Source organism: Halichondria panicea, chromosome 12 (genome assembly GCF_963675165.1).
Source record: "Halichondria panicea chromosome 12, odHalPani1.1, whole genome shotgun sequence".
NCBI classification, from domain to species: Eukaryota; Metazoa; Porifera; class Demospongiae; order Suberitida; family Halichondriidae; genus Halichondria; species Halichondria panicea.
Genome location: NC_087388.1, coordinates 4,580,356 through 4,601,450, shown reverse-complemented (window position 1 = coordinate 4,601,450; position 21,095 = coordinate 4,580,356). Strand labels below are relative to the sequence as shown.

The window sequence follows — 21,095 nt, the reverse complement described above, 5'->3', positions numbered from 1 at the left end:
AAACATGAACAAGACTTGATAGCATAGCCGGCCATAGGGCCCACACAAAAATATCTGACCTTAACAAGCTTGACAAAGCTTTATACCTCTTCCCTTGTTGTTCAGTCTTCAGAATAAGCTTCAGAGAAGAGAGAAGCTTCAGCTAAGAGCCATTCCAATCGATTCCAATAATGATAAAACGGGAACTGACTTCTAGTACACGATAGTACACGAATATAAATGTCACGAAAGTGAACGAGAATATCCATTCGTCAGAATCTGACGAACGATTGACGCATGCGCAGACAACTAGTACCAGGCCCAGTTGTTCGCCTAACCGTTATAAAAGCGAAAACTCGGCCTGGGATCGAGGCTAGGATAGATGGGTGGAGCTGAGAATAGAAATGCAGTAAAATCAAGCCAAGTGTACCAATAGCTGTATTTATTTCTTAGAAGTTCTTAGAAGTTACTGAAAGTAATTATTGAAGCAATCTGAAAGCCTCTGTTGAAAAGAAACAAGAAAGATTGGAGAGAATTCCAGGGACAACAATGTAATCTACCAAAACTATTAAATTGCAAAAACTGATTCAATTTGCACACAAAAAAGACAAGAGTAATCTACTGTATTAATTAGAAGCTGTCAACAGAGTTGTATCATAGATTTATAGTTGTATGGCCTTAAATCTACATCACACTAAAAACGAATTATTTAGACCAAATGAAATTGACAGAAAAGTTGCTTATAAAGATCAAGAAACAGATACAAGCGTAAGGTGGACACTGATGAGAGTTCTGAAACATGATACAATATACTGTACGAAAGAAAAGATAGCATGGTTACTTTAAATCCAAAAGAACTCTCTGAAGTAGGAGACATCATACTATTATAGGGACATCATAAAGATATACATTACAGAAACATTATAAACTTCATAATAGATATCAAATGGTTACAATGTCAACTCCTGAGTCCTGAGTGTCCATTTCATACTTTTTTAAAAGAGAATAGACCAAGCGGTTCAGCAGATATGCTAACTTTAAGATCATTTCCGGTATTAACAACAAATTTCATAAGTCCCGCCCAAGTACATTAAAATGCGGTAAATTTTTGTACGAATTTTTCCCTGACTAGTGTTCTTCAAAACGCTGTATCTCTGCATTCGCTTGACCAAATCCAGTGCAGTAAAGTTTTTCTGGTTTGCCTAGAGTGTTCAAAAGAGATAGTAATACATAGGAGTTAGAAATAGCAAAAATGAAAATCGGTCTGACATCGCTATTCTAGGGATCTGGACAGCTGTACATCCAAAGGAGCCAAGGAGTGCCAATCATCTTCTCCCAGTCTCTGACACGCTAAACAAAACGAGCTAGAACTGGGAGTCCCAGCTAGAATTGCTAGCCGGATCTAGACTAATAGAATGACATGGAGGCGTGGTGAGGCCGGATCCACACTAATTGATCGACCTAAAGACGCTCCTGTTCCAGATTTCACGAATGGCAAGGAAAGGGATAGAGGAAGGTGGATGCGTGGTACTGCTCCTGGGTAGAGTATAGCGCTGCGTCGGAACTATCTTAAAGATAGAGTCCTCAATGTGCACAGTACAGTGGCGGATCCAGGAAATATGAAAGGGGGTAGCCTCGATCCCAGGCCGCACTTCCCGCTCTTTCAAAGGCCGGTGTTCCAAACTACGAGCGCGAAATTTTTGGGGTTACGCCCACTTCCGGTCACACGTGACTAGGTAAAATCCCAGGGGAAGTCCCATAATAAACTTGCGTAGAGCTAGCTAGCTCTCTGCCACAAACAGTCAACTAGCTAACCTAGGCTAACCTGAACACTCCTTTGGCAGTTGATGCATCAGAACAACAGGTACAATCATTGAATCAAATTTATACAATAGCTACAATACTGATAAATAGCTAGCTGGTAGCTGTAGTAAAGCCACAAGGGAAAGGGGGGATCCATGGCACCCTGGGATCCCCCCTGGATCAGCCACTGCAATATATTTCACTATACATGCAAGCTGAGCAGTGTATTAGCCTCCTTCGCAGCCTCTCCTTTTTCTGTTCTTTATCACAGAAGAGAAAATTGGAGGAACAAAGAAAGAAAGAAGGAATCCCCCCAAACCCACCACCTCATGTTTTCATGGACATTTTTTGAGATATGTTGTAGCTCATTCATTCACCTACACAATGGTATCAGCACCATTTCTTAGAAATGTTCCAATCAAAAGATATCAACATTTAAGTACAGCTACTCACACATTTGTGATAATCTACTCTCTAAGCTGGATGCACTGTATGTATATGAAGCTTTATAGCCTAGCTAGCTAGCTGTGGCCCTCTCTATGGTGTTGTCGAGAAGGCTTGCACACTAGTCTGAAACCAGAAGAGGCTCTCATCTACCTCTATGATGGTTGGATGGTCGTGATGTTTTGAACTTGGTTTCTGTACAAATGAGAGCTTCTTCTGGCTTCAGACTAGTGTGCAAGCTTTCTCGACAACACAATAGAGTGCCACAACCTTCTCGACAACACAATAGAGAGCATAAGCCACAGCTTCACAGGAGACAAGTATTTGTTAAAATTAATACGGAAAGAAACTAGTAATCAAACTAGTTTATGGTATAATTTTACAAAGGTTTACTATAAAGTATACGAGTTACCCAGATTCTGGGTAACTCAGTTTGCGCATGTGCACTATCACCCATGCAATAAGACCAGGCCGTATTTTAATCGGCGTGGTCTCGAGGCTATAGGGCAGACTGATGTATTACTATAGATATAGCATGAGATTGGCCCCCCCGCCTAGAATTTTAAAATGTTGGGCCCCCTCTTAAAAGTTTGGCCCCCCTATTAAACTCTCTTGGCGGTTATTTATGATACATAAGAAATTATGAATCTCATTGTCTTTTTTCTTTTTTATAATGTACTTTTGAGAGTATGCTAAGTAAGCTAGCCCTTTTTTCAGACTCCAACTTTCTATTCAACCTTAAAACTCATACTTGTACATCTTTTGAGATATATTGTGGTAGAATGAATTTGCTCAAATCCGCCAAAATTAGTACCCTAAAAACAAAGAAAAATCTGAAAACGCTAAAATTACTACCCGTCTATAATAGTAATATTAAGGTAGATCTAGATCTAGTTGTTATTTTAGAGATAAATCGGCATGGAACGCAATATTTAATGCTGAGCCTTAGCGCATAGCGTGAGGCAACTACTATCTCAGAAAACCTTAGCCTCGTTCCCGGGCCGGTTTGTCTCCAATTTAACGCTAGGTCGCCTCCTATTCATGAAAAAAGGTGCTAGCATTCTTAATGAGATGAACTTTAAATCCGAAAAATTCCACCATACGAAAATAATTCGCTATAAGATAGATTTTATATGTCGTAGGTGTGCAAGTTTCGTACGTATATAGTTTAAAGACTGTACTCTTTCTGTTTAGTATTCCGCTGCTAGCCCATGCAAAGCAAAGTCATCAGTTGAACATTTAAAATAGAATAATAAACTTTTGAGTTCTGGATTACCCTCAAATCCGCCCAATTAAAATACATAAAATTATTTTAGAACAAAGGCTTGGCTATAGCTTACGCTTCATTTTTACTGCAGAATGTGACTGTGAACCCTATAGGTAATTTAGAACTTCGATTAATCATTAGTTGTGTAGATCTACATTAATCACCACATAGAACTGTGAGCTCAGCCTGTAGTATCTCAAGCAATGTAGCTAGCTGAAGTATATAGATCGAGTGCATAGAATTCTAGATTCAAAAATTAGATATTGCAGAGTAGCCCCTCATATACAACTGCAATTTGCTAATACAGCACAGTAAAGTCAGCAATTTAAGTTATGAGTTTGCATTCGATTTTTACTTGTCATTAAAGACAGGAAAATTAACTTTGCATGTGTAAAAACAATAATAGGCTATACGATAATACTGCATGTCTTATTGTGTATATATACATGCATAATTATAATTATTATTATGATGCTAGTTAAGATAAAAGCAGCTGGTTACAGTTCACTACATTATACTGTACAGGGAACAGCAATTCGACTTTAACCTCATGAGCTATAAGCATTAAAATTAATTATCTGTTGCAGTAAATTCTTCTTTGTACATTCTGTTTTCGAATGCTATAGAGGGTGATCTAGTGGACCATCGACATAGTGATGAGCGTCTTCAGTGGGTGTGGGTAAATTGTCACATTCTGCATGGGCAGTAAGAATGATTAATTATAACAACATGCATGTTTTAGCATAATTATATCGTATAGAGGGTAATTTCCGTGGGGCAAATATGGTTTAACACTTGGACCACGAATATTTTACCCACGAATGAAGCGACATTGCTTATCTTTACCTTCAGTGCAAGCTCCAGCCACGGAAATATTACCCACGAAATGTCTCAATACGAATATTTTGTCCCCCGAAAATTACCCGCTATACGGTACACTAAGTAAATTCAAAAATTGTGATGATCTTTGTGGGCAGCCATACTAAGGTACAGTATTTTTGACTATTACCTTATAATCTTGTTGATAAGCGCACATCAACTAATAGGCGCCTGGTTAGCAGACTAAGAGCCTGGATAGAAGGTGCATGGTTTTCTGCAAAGTTATCTGCCCAACAACTGGTATCCACAGATGTTAACTACCGGTAGTTGTGTTACTGCTGTCAGATAGAACTATAGACCTCTTGGAGACAAACGATCGAGCTATATCTAATGGAGATTTGCTTTATTGAAACGTCATGGGCGTGGTTAATCTCTATAAGCGCATCCGGATAATAGGCGCATAGAGGCCTGCTCTTTTCGCTATAGGCGCATGCGCCGGCTTACTAACCGGTATATATCTATAATTTTCATACACTTACTGAGCTGCTCCGCTTCTTGAATTGGGTTCAGTAGCACCATACCGAGCTCAGTGTAGCCAGCAATGGATGTCAGTAGCCTCTCCACAATGGAGGACAGTTGTGAGAAGGTTGGCCTCTCCTCTGGATCCTCCCTCCAACACTGACGCATCAGCTTAGAACTGCATGTATAAGATTCTCATATAGAACATAAAATTTATTATTCACCCCGTGCAGCGCTGAGCTTCATTGCAGCGGCAAAATAGATACAATCACTTTTTACCGAATGACCTTACTATAACGTTATGATTACGGGAAATGATCGTGAATCTATAGCAACGATTAGTGTTTTTTTTCGTCTTCGAAGATCACTTACAATTCAACTGTAACTATAGCGTATTATTTTTCAACTACTGTCTCATTAGCAGTATATATAAGGCTTAAGCAGTCCATGAAAGTGTCTAGTTTGCTCAAACAGCTCATTTTTGTGTCACACACACACAAATCACTCTAACTCTGCTGCGTGTTGCGAATGCACGGATTAATAATCAAATAGGATACATGCAGCGGCCCATAGCTCCCCTCAGTCTACCCGGATTACTAGACCTGTTTACAGGGGCTCGCTTGAACACAAAGCTCATTGAAACTGCCATACAATATAATATTATGTATACCACCCTCGAAATTTTTACTGAACTCAGGTATACACTCACATCTCAATGGCACAGGCTGCATTGAGAGGTCTCTCTAGTCTCCGCCCCTCTCCCAGCAGCTGGATGAGGGAGTGTGGGTCCACGGCAGGGTAGGGGGTCTTTCCTCCATTGAAGACCTCCCACACAGTCACACCATACGACCACTGGGCACATGGACAACATAATTATAACAACAATTATTGCCTTAGGCTAATACCATGTATGTATGCTGTACTGCATGACTGACCACATCAGTTTTCTCTGTGAAGATGGCATCGTTGAGACTCTCCAAGGCCATCCATTTGTAGGGCAGCTTTACATTGGCTCGGTCGTTCTGTCTGAAGTAGCCGCTAGCATAGACGTCCTCAGCCAGACCAAAGTCCCCCACCCTGATACCTCCTCCCGAGTCCAGCCTATATATAGGAATGTACAAAATTAACATCACACTAAGTATAATATAGATATACGTAGCAATGGAGGATCGTCAGGGTCAATTATAGTTGCTTCCGGAGGACTTAAATTGAATTTCACTCATCTATACTCTTTCTTTATAGTATGTCCAATTCACGTGGAGCTAGTTGAGTGGAATTTTAAAGTCCTCCGGAAGACCTTTTGACAGAGACGATCCTCCTCTGGCCTCTTCCCCTCATGCAAATTGAGGAAGTGGCTAATGAGAAACAAGGAATCTTTTCATGTCCTAAACTTACAGCTAGATCTAGTTAATATGTCTTCAAATTATGATTCTTGTTTCTTTGTACACACATGCAGTCATCGATAGTTCACTCACATACAGTTTCTGGCCGCAAGGTCGCGATGCACAAAGTTCTGCTCAGCCAAGTAGGCCATTCCCAGTGCTATCTGATGGCACATTTTTAGTAGCAGTTTCCTCACTTCCAAAATCTGTACAAAATGTCAAGAGCTTCCTCATATAATGAGACTATCTCCATAATCCTCAAATTGAATACTCTTTTTCTTAGGCTGGTTAAATTAACCGTTGAAGAGTAAATTGGAGGTAAATAATCTTGACTACGGTAGAAGATGGGAGTGTAGTGTGCACCTTTGTCCTCCCTCATAACTACACACACACTAATCAGCCCCTTAATTGCACTCACCTCTCTGCTGAGACACCCATACATGCAGACAAGGCTAGATACTGACATGATTTTAAGCTATACACACCTGATCAATTTCACAGTCATCATCCAACTCAAGGCTGCTCCTTTCTCTCTTGAGATATCCAATAACACTCCCGTTGGCCATATATGGCATCACTATGGCAATGCCAGGGCCAGCATCGAGACACACCCCAATCAGGGACATGACGTGAGGATGGTCAAAGTCCTGCATCTTGTTCACCTCACACACCATGCTCTGAACATCCGACAATGAGAACAGACCTGCAAGGTAGACAAGAACTGCGGTTATAATTGCAGAAATTGTAATCTCTTATAAGTATAATAATAATAGTGAAAAGAATAAATTCATGAATGATAACCATGCATGCATGTATAGAACATAAAGTTAGTCGCTGAACAGACTAAGTGTATATTAATTAAGCTAGCTATGAAATCGTACCTTTCAGTGTCTTCACGGCCACCCCTTGAATAGGTACATTGTTCCAGTCTGTCAGGACTCCCTTGTACACAACGCCAAATTCACCTGTATAATTATAATTATAGTTACATTCTCCTGTAAATTTATTTTACACATCATTCTTTCTTTACCTTGTCCAATTGCAGTACTGGAGAGCTTCAATATGGAAGCTGGAATTTTGATTGAGTCTGGGATAGACTCAGCAATCTCAACAAGTTCTGATTCTGTGGGTCAGTGAATATAATTATCAGTGCAAACTATAATATAGAACTTAACTTACTAATGAGTGCTGTATTGCCATCCACAGGAAATATGTCCTCCCGTGTTCTCCTGTAAATGAATAAGATAATTGAACAGCTACGGACTATACACTATAATTATTACGTATTAGCCACGATTTCCATCATCTGTTCATGCATAGCAATTGACACGGTCTTCCTCCAATAGTTCCGATAGACACAGACAAAAATGGTCAGCATTACACACACGATCATCACTATAACCCCCAATACACTCGGGATGATGATCTCCAGTGGAACTGCAGCAGTCACAGGACCTGTGTAAGTCAGTTGCTGGTCCAATACTTGAGAGATGTTGCTCCCAACGTTCACCTGAAGGGACAGTATATAGCTTATATGCAGTTTAATAGTCACTCACTTGAATGACGGCTGAGTTTTCCCCTCCCGGGGGCTCCAAGGGGGCAATACAGATGATTTCGTTTCCTCTCAAACTACTAGGTGTCGTAGTACACTCCTCCCCTCCCACGATCACTCTTATCTCACTGGTCTCTACTGAGTCAAGACTATCACCCTGCATGGATATATATACACACACGATAACAGTATAGTCAGTGTACTAGCTAATAATACATACCACAATGCGTATGAGCGTCTCTGTGCCACTGGTGACCTCTTGAGAACTATTTAGTCTAAATTGAGAAGGATCTGATTGGACGCTGATGAGGAGGTGTGCTTGTGTAATGAGTGGGACATCATCAAACAGTAGGGCATAGTCCAATGGTGTGAGTGAGGTTGTTGTCAGACTAGGAGTCAAGCATGTGATGGTGGTATGGTCCACAACACTGCAGTTGCTCCTCTGTAGGGGAGGGACACAATAACGACACAACATATTCGACACAAGTACGTGGGGCGTCGTTCTCTGCAAAAATGTCAATCAAAAAGTTTGACCATCGAAATTACCGGCTATATATATGATAGCTTACCAGTATATATGATAGCTTACCAGAGGATCCCCCATTGGCTGGTATACCTCCAACACATGCTGCTGTACTACGTCCAAGTCCAGTCCAGTAAAAGTCAGTGTGATGCCTCCACTAGGAATGGTGTTGCTAGGAAACACAGCAGTCACATTAGGATTGTTACGATAACTGAAGACCACTCCTGGATTGCTGACTCTGGCAGCATCAATGGAAACCACCACCAAAGCAGTGGAGGTGAGGTTTGCTGCTGAGGTAGTGCAACAAATCTCTTGAGACTCGATAGATCTGCAGAAAAAAGTTTGAGCTTTGTGTTATATAGAGTATCACTCACGATATTTTGCAGACGTAGTTTGACTCGCTGACCTCTAGAGAGACTCTAGTGTCCTCCTGGTTACCCACGTTCAGTGCAGACCCCCTCACAACTACTTTAGTTCCCCCGGCCATGGGTCCAAAGGTCGGAGTCACACTGCTGACAGTAGGATCCACCGTAGTGAAGGAGCCACCGTTTACAATGGCTACTCTAGAGTCAATGGTCAGAGAGAAGTCTTTTGACCCTTCTGTTAAAAAATGTGTGGTCTCACAGACAAACTGGTGCCATGGTATGTAACCAGTGATGAGGGGAGTGCAGGCCACGCCTCCTAATGTAAGAATGGAGTTCTGAACGTCGATAAAAGTTCCTCCGAAGTCAGTACCCCTCAAAGTGATTGCTGTACCACCCTCAACTGGTCCTGAGGATTGAGTATGTATAAATTTTGTATGTCCTCGATAAATAGTGAGTTAAGCATACTTACTATAAGCTCATGAAGTTGAAAAGGCTTAGTAATGCAAGTATGATAGATCTATACACTATACATATGACAATCACATGCTGTATGTACGCATAATGATAGGTACGTATATTACGCTCACTGCATTCTTACCCGACATTGGAGTGAATGAGTTGATGACAGGGGCAGGAGGATTTATCCCCTCAGTAATGAAAGTATTGGAGCACTCTTGCATCACCTCACAACTACCTCCACACCACCCACATGCGAACTCTGACCCCATTCTGACTGCAATACATTCCAAATATCCACTGGCCAAGTCACGACAATCATACAACGTCACTGTGTGTGTGGGTGTGGGGTGAACTAGTAGATTGTCTAGACTATCTGGAAGTGTCTATCCACATTATTCAAATAATCATGGTTGGCAGATAATTATAATGGTATACCTGACGTGGTGTTGCTCAGTGTTTGGTTGATATCATTCCCCGTCCAGGTTACCATAACAACCACAGGGAAACTTCCAACACCAGGAGAAAGTGTGCCGAACTACAAATTTTCAGGATGTTAATTCAATTATACTTGCATGCTATTATTTAATTAGGACAAGTAGATCTACATGACTGTGTGCATTATTTAATACTGATTGTGTTTGTGTCTGTTCCAGCTGTAACTATTTAATGATGCAACAAAAACTAATAGCTTCTTCTAGCCATTTTTATCTTAGCTTGATGTCAGAAACATGCAGCAGCCATTCAATGAGACTAAGCTCCTCTTTCATAACACTGTATTATACTCTTGCTCTAATTTGTTTTTTGAATATATTATTATAGAACACTTATTTTAAAAAACTATGCATTACTTTACAAACTAATGTCCTATTCTATACACTCTAACATTCTGGAGCGAAGTAAAACATGCCGAGGCGCATTAGCACATGTACAGTGGAACTTGGAACATTCGTGTACATGTTAATCAGGCACGTAATACATGCAAGTATTTATTGTGACTAACAGTACAAGCGATCCTCTTCATTCCACTGGATAATTCAATCACATAAAATACTCACTTGTCCACTGCCCACTGTACACAGGATGGAGCTCTCGTTCTCATACTGAGCTGTCAGACTAACTCCATTCACAACACAATAGTACTCAAAGCCATCTGTCTATATGGAGAGGGAAACTATGGAACAATCAGATATACAGGTCATGTTACTTACAGGGGAGATGAGGTTCCTGGTGGTCAGTCGAAGGTCCTGGGCCACCCTTACTGGTTGAGTGTACTCACCAGAGGGGGGCGTGTCCAATAGGGGGCACTCAGCAGCGAAATCATTGCCTCCAGACACCTGTACAGAGGATGTATAGAGATACAGATCCCCATAACCTCACCTGTCGGAAGTGAGATGCATTCCTGCAAGGAGCTGATGTTGCACTGCACTGCTTGTTGAGGTTACACCATCCACACGGACTATTTATCCCAAGGCAATCCTTACAGCTGTATACAACGGTGTCATAAAGACATAATTATCGTATTTTCTCTATAGACAATGTTCTTAAGTGTGTTGAGCATACTAATTAAGTCGTCGCACTTTTTAATGTTTTTAGTGTACATGCATTTATTTTACTACGCAGTTTACTATATTGCTATAGACACACCCGGATGCAATATATTGCAGGCCAGGTTATTTTCCCATCCGATATATAAAAGCAAAAACTCGGCCTGGCTACACATTGCAGACAAACTGCAATTTATATTGTGATAATCTTCAATCATTTTATTTGTGGGAGTTGTATTTATGAGCTTATAATTATACTGGAAAACTAAACTTGTCCTGTATTTAATATTCATGTAGGTGGATACCTTTCTCCTCCTGAGCACCTGTAGATGGTGAGTGCTTGGTTGGTGATATCAAATGGCTCATTGAGCAAAGAGCTCCGAAATCCCAGGTTAATGGTTGCAGATACTCCAGGATAGTCAGGTACCAGTCCTTCAATATCACAACTAAACACTGTTCCCGGGGTGACCTCAACAGCTGGTACTATGATGGGTGGGAAACGTCCTTCACTGTCCGCCAGATGACAATAGAAGCTCTCTCCAGGAAGGGGGTTAGGCAGGCCGGGAGAGGTCAGAGTCACTGTGAGCTGTGGGGTCAGTTTATATGATCTCAGACACAACTATATACACAAGCCACTGCCTTACCTCAGTAGCAAGAATCTCAGGGTCAAGCACACGTTGCATAGGCTCCACAGTAGCAGCAGTAAAACAGTTGGCATTGTCCTGTGTCCATCTACTAGAGAGACTGGAGTTCTGACACTGCGTCTGACGAGAGCACTTGTTTTCCACCACACACCATCCACACAGCGGGTTGAGGTCACTGGTACAACTAGTACAGTCTATACGCTGGAAGCACTCTTCAATCGGAATTTGGAATACCTAACAGAGGACAGAGGGGAGGCAGACAGATAGGGTAGGACATATACATGCAAACTTTAACTCACGGAGTCTTGTGTGACTGCTGTGATGTAGTTTAGTCCCTCGTGCCATGACAAGTGATATACAACAGAGGTCAGTGGCTGAATGTAGAATGCACTATCGGGGTCCAGAGTCGATGCACCACTGACATCGTACTGTGACAATGACAAACAATACCATGATTATACACAATATATAGCTGACTCAACAGAACTGCACTTACTCCTCTTATAGTTAACTCATTATGAGTTGCCACAAACACAAAGGAAAAATACTCCACTTTCACAGCTACTGAAGCAAAAGAGACAAGACTGTCTCCAAAGTTGATACGAACTGGTGCTATTATTTCAATACCACCATTTGGGATAAGAAGGCCGACTGGACTGGGTGTGTCACATCTGTTCCTTGTTTCCTGGAAAATGATTTCTATGTTATAGGAGTATGCAAGTAGGCAATACAAACCTGAGGCTGAGGCAGAGTATCGCAGTTATCTGAGCCTGTTCTCCATGGTAAGCCAACTTTTTCTCCAACAGTCCGGGACACAATACAAGAGTCATATTTAGCGTCCATAGCTTCATTGACAGCAGTGATATTGACCACACAAATAGAGTTACTACCACCTTGGCAAAGATTTATAACAGCAGTGAGTCCAGATATCCCACTGAAGTCCTCCGCTAATGACACTGCACACAAACAAGTATCTTCAGTGATCCCCTGAAGGCCACAATTGATTCCCAGTTCATACAAAGCAGTCACTCCACAGGTACTTGGGCCTCCACAATCAGGCATGTTGCAAACACGTAGCAGTCTTATAGCCTGTGCACTAACAGGTCGGAAGTCAACGACAACATAGTAGGCAAATTCACCACTCACAAAACCACCATATGTGTAGAATTGTCGTTCAAAGTTACTACCTCCAAAAACAAATTCATTGTGCGTGCCTGATGGATTGTTATCAGACGATCTACTAAACCCCTCTCCAAACTGTTGCAGTGCTATCTCATTTTCTGCTACAGATCCAGTGAAGAAAGTGTCTCCTGACGCAATGATAGCTGCTCCATAATCAAGAGCTACTATAGCATCACTGACACTCCTGATGGGACCAGCACTGAGGTTGCTTGCATTGTAGAGAGAGCAAGAGAGATCATCTAAACACACCACCAACATCCCAGTAGAGCTCAGGGCCAGTCCTTCGTCAATGACAGTATCTCCTAGATCAACTCTCTCCTCTTGTATTAGCTGAGCATTCAGTCTATACAGGTAATTGTCTGCAGCAAGAAATGTTCTCCCAGTGGAGTCCACTTGCAATCCTGGGAAATTGTCAGAGTCATCAACGAAATCAAAGGAGAACGATTGAGAATGAACTGCTCCTTGCAGAACAAACAAAGCTAGGAAACCCACTAGCATAGCCATCTCTATATTCTGCATAAACATCTATATTGTATATAGCCACTATTAACTTTCCCTTTCCTTGCCATTCGTGAAATCTGGAACAGGAGCGTCTTTAGGTCGATCAATTAGTGTGGATCCGCCGGTGTCATAGGATAGAACCTCCGGGCGACAGCTCCCCCGGAGCCTGCTGTCTTAGGACAATGCCTCCCCCCCCCCCCCGGTGGTTTCGTCCTAGGACAGAATCCCCGCCCCCAGGATATATCATCCGGGTACATGTACCCTGTCAAAAACCTGTCAAGGCTTTAGTATCTCTTTCCTTGGCAATCTGTTGTAGAAATTACAACAATGGGTAAGGAATCGTTATGATGAATTAGATGAAGTTGTATGTGAGCTCCTCCCTGACAAACAAACTGTAGTCTAGGTAACCGCCTTATCAGTCAAGTAGGCTAAAAATCTGTGTCCTTTGATGTAAGCTTTGATGTCTCTTTGTGCATATGTAGTTAAAAAAAAAAAAAGAAACCTTTGACTAGCTAGGAAGAGTAGCAGCAGTAGGCAGCAGTAGTAGTAGCAGTGCAAGCAGGACTAGACTAGATTAAAAAGTTGGTGGAAAGAATAACTGACCGTTTGGACGTCACCTGGCTGCCAGACTTTCATCTGGACTCTTCCCCCTGAGTAGCTGGCCTTTCTCTAAGCCACAAAACTGAGCAAGAAGCTGAAGAAGCAGCTAGACAGAGACATGTACCTAGCCTTGAGAATTGGGAGGCGTGGCTCAACTAGTTAGCCCAGCCCAGAGGAATTGTTACCGTGGGTACTGAACAACCGTAGAAGTAGGGCTACCCCTGGCTTTACTGAATTAACTAGCTGTGTCTGCTGTCTAGTTGGACCAGATTTAGCTAGATAATGGGGTAGAGAATAGTTGAGCGGTGCTGTGTGTAGCTTGAACTGTACTGGCTGGCAAGAATCTAGTAAGCACCCTATGCACTGATAACTCGTCAGAATGGAGGGTATGTTCTAGGGATCTGGACAGCTGTACATCCAAAGGAGCCAGGGAGTGCCAATCATCTTCTCCCAGTCTCTGACACGCTAAACAAAAGGAGCTAGAACTGGGAGTCCCAGCTAGAATTGCTAGCCGGATCTAGACTAATAGAATGACTTGGAGGCGTGGTGAGGCCGGATCCACACTAATTGATCGACCTAAAGACGCTCCTGTTCCAGATTTCACGAATGGCAAGGAAAGGGTTATAATAAGCGTGCGCGTGCATGCGAAATATATAGACTGTTAGCAATCAGAATGGCTACTCAACAAGAGTATGAGGACATACTGCTGTACAAGACTGCTGCCAGCAATGCTGGCCAGAAGAAATACAGAGATGGGCCTTCCACTAATGACAAGAGAAGTATAAGAGACAAAGCTCAAAGATATGCTCTGCAGCAACAATGCTTATACCTGCCTGAGAAGGACAGCACTGGCATGCATAGAATGAGAAGAGTTGTGGTGAAGCAAGAGGAGAAAAGCAGGATACTAAACATGTGCCACGATGGACTGGATGGGATGCATTTTGGGAGAGACAAGACCTATGGAAAGGTATATTTATCATCATATCTTATAAAGTATAATTATATCTGTTTCATGCATGTAGGTTGCTCAGGATTTCTACTGGAAAGGCCTACATGCTGACGTCATACAGCTCTGCAAGCACTGCGACAAATGCCAACGAACGAATCACCAACTACAGAAGCCCAGAGCAGAACTACACCCCATCCCTGTGACAAAGGTCTGGTACAGAGTTGGTATTGACTTGGTAGGACCTCTACCTGAAACAAGCTCTGGAAACAAGTACATTATCACCCTTTCAGACTATTTCTCTAAGTGGCCTGAGGCTGCCCCACTCCCATCAAAATCAGCAGAAGGTGTAGCAAAATTTCTGTTTGACACATTTTGCAGGCATGGGTGGCCAAAAGTGATTCAATCAGACCAAGGAAGAGAGTTTGTCAACGAAATCAACACCCGACTTTTTCAGTTGACTGACATACAGCACTGCGTATCAAGTGCTTACCACCCACAAACAAATGGCCTTGATGAACGCTTCAACCAGACTCTAGTGAACACTCTCAAGAAGGTAATCGATTCTAGTACTGATGACTGGGATCAGCATCTCTCTGCTGCTCTTTATGCCTATCGCATATCAAAACAGGTAAAATTTTAATTATTATATCATGCATGCATATGTTATTTTTTGATTGTAGGCGTCATCAAAGTACACACCCTTTTTCCTAATGTTCAATCGCCACCCGCGGAAAGCTGTTACTTTTGATATGGATCAACGAGATGGTGCCGACGCTATAGAAGATAGAGGAGATGCTGACCAATTGAGTGGAGAGGAGACTGAAAATGAAGAAGACGGAGAAGACATGGATGGAATTCTCCGAAGGTTGATGGAAATTCGTGACCGCTGTCACCTCAATGCCAAGGAGAACATTGCTGCTGCACAGCAAAAACAGAAGCAGCAGTATGACAACAAGCATAACTCTTTGAAGGTATTATTTTATATAGCAAACTTTAGCTTATTTTTTCCATTTTTGTCGTAGAGTTATCCAGTTGGCAGCAGTGTCATGCTAAAGAATATGGCCAATTCTCATCGAATGGGAGGGAAAATGGACTGCACCTGGAAAGGTCCATATATTGTCCATAAGATCCTTGACAAGGGTAGATACGAGTTGCAGTCTGGGAGCGGCAAAGTATTGAAAAAGTGTTCCAATGGGGTACTGCTAAAGGAATACTACTCTCCAGGTAAAGTGTGGCTAGCAATAACCTCCTTCTGTCGTGTTCCTTGCTATATAATTATGCTTAAAACATTTTACAGAAACCAACGATGAAGAAAACACTCTTCCTGGCTCTGAAGACAACCACTCTTCTCCAGTCAAATCACCTCCTAAGAATAAACGAATGCCTGACGTACCCTCTCAAAATCCTGACCTACCCTCTCAAAAGCCTGATATACCCTCTCAAAAGCCTGATGTACCCTCTCAAAAGCCTGATATACCCTCTCAAAAGCCTGATGTACCCTTTCAAAAGCCTGACCTACCCTCTCAAAAGCCTGATGTACCCTCTCAAAAGCCTGATGTACCCTCTCAAAAACCTGACCTACCCTCTCAAAAGCCTGACCTACCCTCTCAAAAGCAAGATAAGCGTGATAAGCGTCCTCTTGACACAAAAGATCCTTGCAAGTCACCTCCTAGGAAGAAACAAAAGAGTCAGGTAATAATATATAATTATCATAACATGTCTATTTTCTTGGTAGAATATTCTGTATAAGCTGTGTATATATCTTGTACAATTCTTAGACTTCTGTGTATATGATTATAGGGAACGATGTGGCTGAAGACCCTAGATCTAAACCTCTTTGACAAACAAGTGTTGAGTGCAATAGGTGGTATGCTCTCCGACAAGCATATGCGTGCAGCCCACCAGTTATTATCGATGCAATTCCTTAAGTTTGAAGGCTGCTATAATACTCTCTTGGCCCAATTAAAGGCATTTCCACCAGTTTCCAATAATCAAGGCCCAGGTAAGACAACGTTTATGTAATTATGATAATTTTACTTGTACACGTGCAGCTGTGCAAATCTTCTTTGTTGAAGAACGACAGCACTGGATTGCCACTTCTCTGTTTAAGGGTGAACTGTATTTGTACGACAGCTGCTTCAATGGAACGCTTTCCCCAAGTACTGAGCTCCAGATAGCACAAGTGTATAGCCCATTAATTCAATGCAATGGGCTATTAATTTCTGTGGTGGCTCTCCAGCAGCAAGAGGGTGCTAACAACTGCGGACTATTTAGCATTGCTGTAGCCTCGATCCCAGGCCGAGTTTTCGCTTTTATAACGGTTAGGCAAAACCGTTATAAAAGCAAAAACTCGGCCTGGGATCGAGGCTAGCATTGCTGCTGCATATCACGCTGCTATGAACGATAATGTGGATTCTCTAGTGTTTGATGAGGCCAAAATGAGAGCACATCTCATTAAGTGCTTTGAGAAGGGCAAACTCTCACGGTTCCCTCGCACAAAGAAAGTGATGCCCAAAAGACCAACACCACAAACCATTGCCATTACAATAATACTGCATGTGCAAGAGACCGGATTCTTTTGAGGATATGGTCATGTGTGACAAATGTAGTGAGTGGTATCACTATCGCTGTGCCAAAATTCGCAAAGAACCAGTAGGTAATTGGTTTTGTTCTGGTTGCATCACTTTATGATTTGTGCACTTTTGGTTATATTTATTGTACTTCTTTCTCTTGCATTGTTGTATATATTGAGTATTGAGATCTATAACATAATAGATACAGAATCTATTGCATCTAGTTAGGCTTTGTCTATGGCTGTTTACTTCGTAGCCTAGACTAGTCCTCTCAGATTACCTGTGGACTGACTTTCACCTGCACCGCAGAATGGGGGAGCTCTGGTCCTGGGGTAGGAGCTTTTGTCCTAGGACAGAAACTCCGGGGGGAGGATTTATCCTAAGGACGGAACCCCCCCCCCCCCCCGGAGCTCCTGTCCTGGGGGAGGCCGTGTCCTGTGACACCGGCCTCACCACGCCTCCATGTCATTCTATTAGTCTAGATCCGGCTAGCAATTCTAGCTGGGACTCCCAGTTCTAGCTCGTTTTGTTTAGCGTGTCAGAGACTGGGAGAAGATGATTGGCACTCCTTGGCTCCTTTGGATGTACAGCTGTCCAGATCCCTAGAACATACCCTCCATTCTGACGAGTTATCAGTGCATAGGGTGCTTACTAGATTCTTGCCAGCCAGTACAGTTCAAGCTACACACAGCACCGCTCAACTATTCTCTACCCCATTATCTAGCTAAATCTGGTCCAACTAGACAGCAGACACAGCTAGTTAATTCAGTAAAGCCAGGGGTAGCCCTACTTCTACGGTTGTTCAGTACCCACGGTAACAATTCCTCTGGGCTGGGCTAACTAGTTGAGCCACGCCTCCCAATTCTCAAGGCTAGGTACATGTCTCTGTCTAGCTGCTTCTTCAGCTTCTTGCTCAGTTTTGTGGCTTAGAGAAAGGCCAGCTACTCAGGGGGAAGAGTCGAGATGAAAGTCTGGCAGCCAGGTGACGTCCAAACGGTCAGTTATTCTTTCCACCAACTTTTTAATCTAGTCTAGTCCTGCTTGCACTGCTACTACTACTGCTACTCTTCCTACTACTACTGCTGCTACTCTTCCTAGCTAGTCAAAGGTTTCTTTTTTTTTTTTAACTACATATGCACAAAGAGACATCAAAGCTTACATCAAAGGACACAGATTTTTAGCCTACTTGACTGATAAGGCCGTTACCTAGACTACAGTTTGTTTGTCAGGGAGGAGCTCACATACAACTTCATCTAATTCATCATAACGATTCGTTACCGTTGTTGTAATTTCTACAACAGATTGCCAAGGAAAGAGATATAGGTCTACACTGAATACATTCCTATGTGAACATTGTGTCTCTCCACACAGAAATAAGCTCATGAATTCCTGAAACACTATACTAATGCACTGTGTGTTTTGTTGTTGTCTTGTGCCTATATATATCATTAGAATGCACGTCCTTGGTCTATGGACATCTTTACCGAATATCAATCGGTATATATAGGTTATAGTCTGGGCCCAATAGTATATCTGACAATATTTCCCACCTACTACACTTTTGCCATGTAGTCTAGTGGGGTTTAACTGTCTTAGATCCCATTTGAGTGTATTTAGCAGGGAACTATGAGCTATAGTACCGGTACTATAGATTGCTCTGGGCTACAAACTACAACATTGTACATTGTATTGTGATTTACAAGAAGATACACATGTAATAACATAAAAATTATTGTAGCTAGATGCAATATAATAACAGAACTAGAATGAAAGAGAGAAGCTCTAGTTTCTTTTTTTTTGGCTTTGTTCGAGAGTAGTAGGAGACGCTCGTTTTTTGGGCAGTGTGCTGTGCTTTTTTGCTGCAAGGCTGCATGGGGGAGGAGCTGGATGTATGGAAGTGCTGGGATTCTAGCTTTGGCTTCTTCCTAAAGTTCCTTTCGCTTTTTTCAAGAGTAGTATAGGAGCCGCTCGTTTGCTGGGCTTGTTTGCTGCAAATTATAGCTTAGGTGTCTTCCTTTCGCTTTGTGAGAGTAGTACAAGCCGCTTGTTTCTTGGGAAGTGTGCTGGGCTTGTTTGCTGCAAAACTGGGGGAGGAGCTGGTTGTTTCCGTTTTGTGGGTGGAGCTAGCTAGGACTATAATTTTGTCCATCAAACTGAGGTGGAGGAACAGGGTACGGGTTGACTTGAATAGAGACCACAGACTTAGTAGAGACACAGAGATGCCAACTTCAGATATTAGTTTTCAAAAGAATAATGATGCAGTTGCTAGGTTGGCTGTTTATATAGGTTGACTGTTGCTAAGCTAGTGCATTTTTAGTAGCCAATAGGTTTTGGGATCTAAATCAGTTAGAACATGTGCATTCGGTATCTATGGTTATAGTGTCCCTCATCCCTCGGGCTAAAGCCCTCGAGCTTTGGGACACTATAACACATAGATACCTCATGCCCATGTTCTAACCATAACATAAATTGGCACCTCAAGCATATGCAGCAAAAATAAAATTAATGGTGTTTTCGATGAATGGAAATGTCTTGCATGAGAAACAAAATGTCATAAATGAAAACATAGAGACAGAGGGTGTAGTCTGTAGACTAGTTCATCAAAAATTCTGCTGTGTGCTTGCAGAAGGAGCTGCTTTAGAGACACTCTGGGAGAGGGCTAGGGCTCAGGCTGAGCCTTGCTCACTAGCACTAGTACTGCACTACGCCTGTTCAGCTTCTGTATTTAAATAAAAAGAAGCCAGTTTAGTAATAATATAGGAGTGGCTATTTTAAGCTTACCTTTGCTTGCCTACTAGCCTGGCATAGCTGAAGAGAGCTGGTCTAGACACCGTCTAGAGCTAGCTGTGTTGTTTCTTCCTGGCTGGTTGCTGCGCAGTAAGTGGAGGGAGGGGCTGACTAATTGAACAGAGAGGGGGAGAGGCTCTGTACCGTTCGCTTGGAAGGCAGGGCTGGCTGCTCATATTCTGTCCAGGCTGCACAAGGATTTGAGGGACATGTACAGCAGCCCTGGTATGTGGTGTGGACGAGCTCTCTTTTCCTACTGTCTTCTTGTTTGAATAGTGTTGCTATGTGGTAGTCATGCAAGCTTGATGCATAGCAACCAGTCAGCCAATCAGATGGGACATATATCAATTAATTAATGCACAGTGCCTCGGGGTTTATGACAATAAACCACACCTCCCCCTCGGGCTTACGCCCTCGTAGTCGGGAGGTTTACTGTCATAAACCCCTCTACACTGTACATTAACTAATACGTAGTGTGTCTCGGCATCTACATTCTGGTTAGCATTAGGACTGTAACTTTTGTTTAGAATGATTGTACAATTGCCAATCATTATAAGAATGCCAGTAACAATTACATATAATTATGGCTGTGTCAATATGGTTCGTATTATATTACACTGTGGCATTGAGTAAGTAAGTAAGTGTGGTCCAAGTTCAAAAGCAACAGAGCACTATAGCGAGTAATTTTCATGGGGTAAACATTTCATTTACCTTGACTGTGAATATTTTTTGTGAGTAAACATTTCGTTTGACTTTATTGCCTGCACTGCATTGCATGCGTTAATTCCAGTAAACCACGCCTAGGTTTTTGTTGTACCATGGGTATCAAGGGTGTATTGGATTTGTACTACAAAGGGCAGTTCTATGTATTCCCCCGAGGGCTTACACAAACCAATGACGCTTTAATCAACCACATGCTTAATTAAGAGTGGGCGTACAGTTTTTGTACGCCCACTTATGTGGTTGATTAGAGCGTCATTGGTTTATGGTTTGCAGCTGTTGATGTCATCAAAACTGTAGAAAGTAGTAAAATTTGTAGTTTTTTCAGCAATGGAATAAGCATAGAGGATGTTCTTGGTATCAAAATGTAGCCCATTTAATCTGTAAACTTATTACAGAAATTTGAAAGCTAAGCTATTAATTTTTCACTCTAACCAAAAGTACACCTGAAAACCAGAATTATAGGCACTGTGAACATAATTA

At 42.1% G+C, this 21,095-nt stretch overlaps 3 protein-coding genes and 2 long non-coding RNA genes across 5 annotated transcripts; 1 reads left to right on the top strand and 4 right to left on the bottom strand.

The window, feature by feature from the left end:
* Positions 1-3,869: 3,869 nt before the first annotated feature.
* LOC135345309 (hepatocyte growth factor receptor-like) lies at positions 3,870-8,610 on the bottom strand. The gene is made up of 13 exons (XM_064542742.1): positions 8,355-8,610; positions 7,986-8,207; positions 7,770-7,922; positions 7,497-7,723; positions 7,393-7,442; positions 7,244-7,336; positions 7,095-7,178; positions 6,699-6,916; positions 6,307-6,419; positions 5,767-5,932; positions 5,541-5,683; positions 4,852-5,009; positions 3,870-4,187 (listed from the first exon to the last, which is right to left on the bottom strand). Exons 1-13 carry the CDS (start codon positions 8,367-8,369, stop codon positions 4,114-4,116), a joined length of 1,716 nt encoding a protein of 571 aa, XP_064398812.1. The 5' UTR covers positions 8,370-8,610; the 3' UTR covers positions 3,870-4,113.
* Positions 6,781-9,984, top strand: LOC135345329 (uncharacterized). The gene is made up of 4 exons (XR_010397702.1): positions 6,781-6,923; positions 7,259-7,342; positions 7,420-9,541; positions 9,595-9,984. It is a non-coding gene; the product is annotated as an uncharacterized LOC135345329 (long non-coding RNA).
* Positions 8,658-9,641, bottom strand: LOC135345294 (plexin-A4-like). The gene is made up of 3 exons (XM_064542726.1): positions 9,548-9,641; positions 9,252-9,440; positions 8,658-9,059 (listed from the first exon to the last, which is right to left on the bottom strand). The coding sequence occupies exons 1-3, from the start codon at positions 9,600-9,602 to the stop codon at positions 8,659-8,661; spliced, it is 645 nt and encodes a 214-aa protein (XP_064398796.1). The 5' UTR covers positions 9,603-9,641; the 3' UTR covers position 8,658.
* Positions 9,985-10,163: 179 nt separating the features above from the next.
* Positions 10,164-11,212, bottom strand: LOC135345342 (uncharacterized). Its single transcript, XR_010397716.1, has 4 exons — positions 10,962-11,212; positions 10,490-10,595; positions 10,321-10,446; positions 10,164-10,266 (listed from the first exon to the last, which is right to left on the bottom strand). It is a non-coding gene; the product is annotated as an uncharacterized LOC135345342 (long non-coding RNA).
* A 428-nt stretch (positions 11,213-11,640) lies between these two features.
* Positions 11,641-12,999, bottom strand: LOC135345266 (uncharacterized). Its single transcript, XM_064542681.1, has 2 exons — positions 12,036-12,999; positions 11,641-11,985 (listed from the first exon to the last, which is right to left on the bottom strand). Exons 1-2 carry the CDS (start codon positions 12,984-12,986, stop codon positions 11,668-11,670), a joined length of 1,269 nt encoding a protein of 422 aa, XP_064398751.1. The 5' UTR covers positions 12,987-12,999; the 3' UTR covers positions 11,641-11,667.
* Between the last annotated feature and the right edge of the window lie 8,096 nt (positions 13,000-21,095).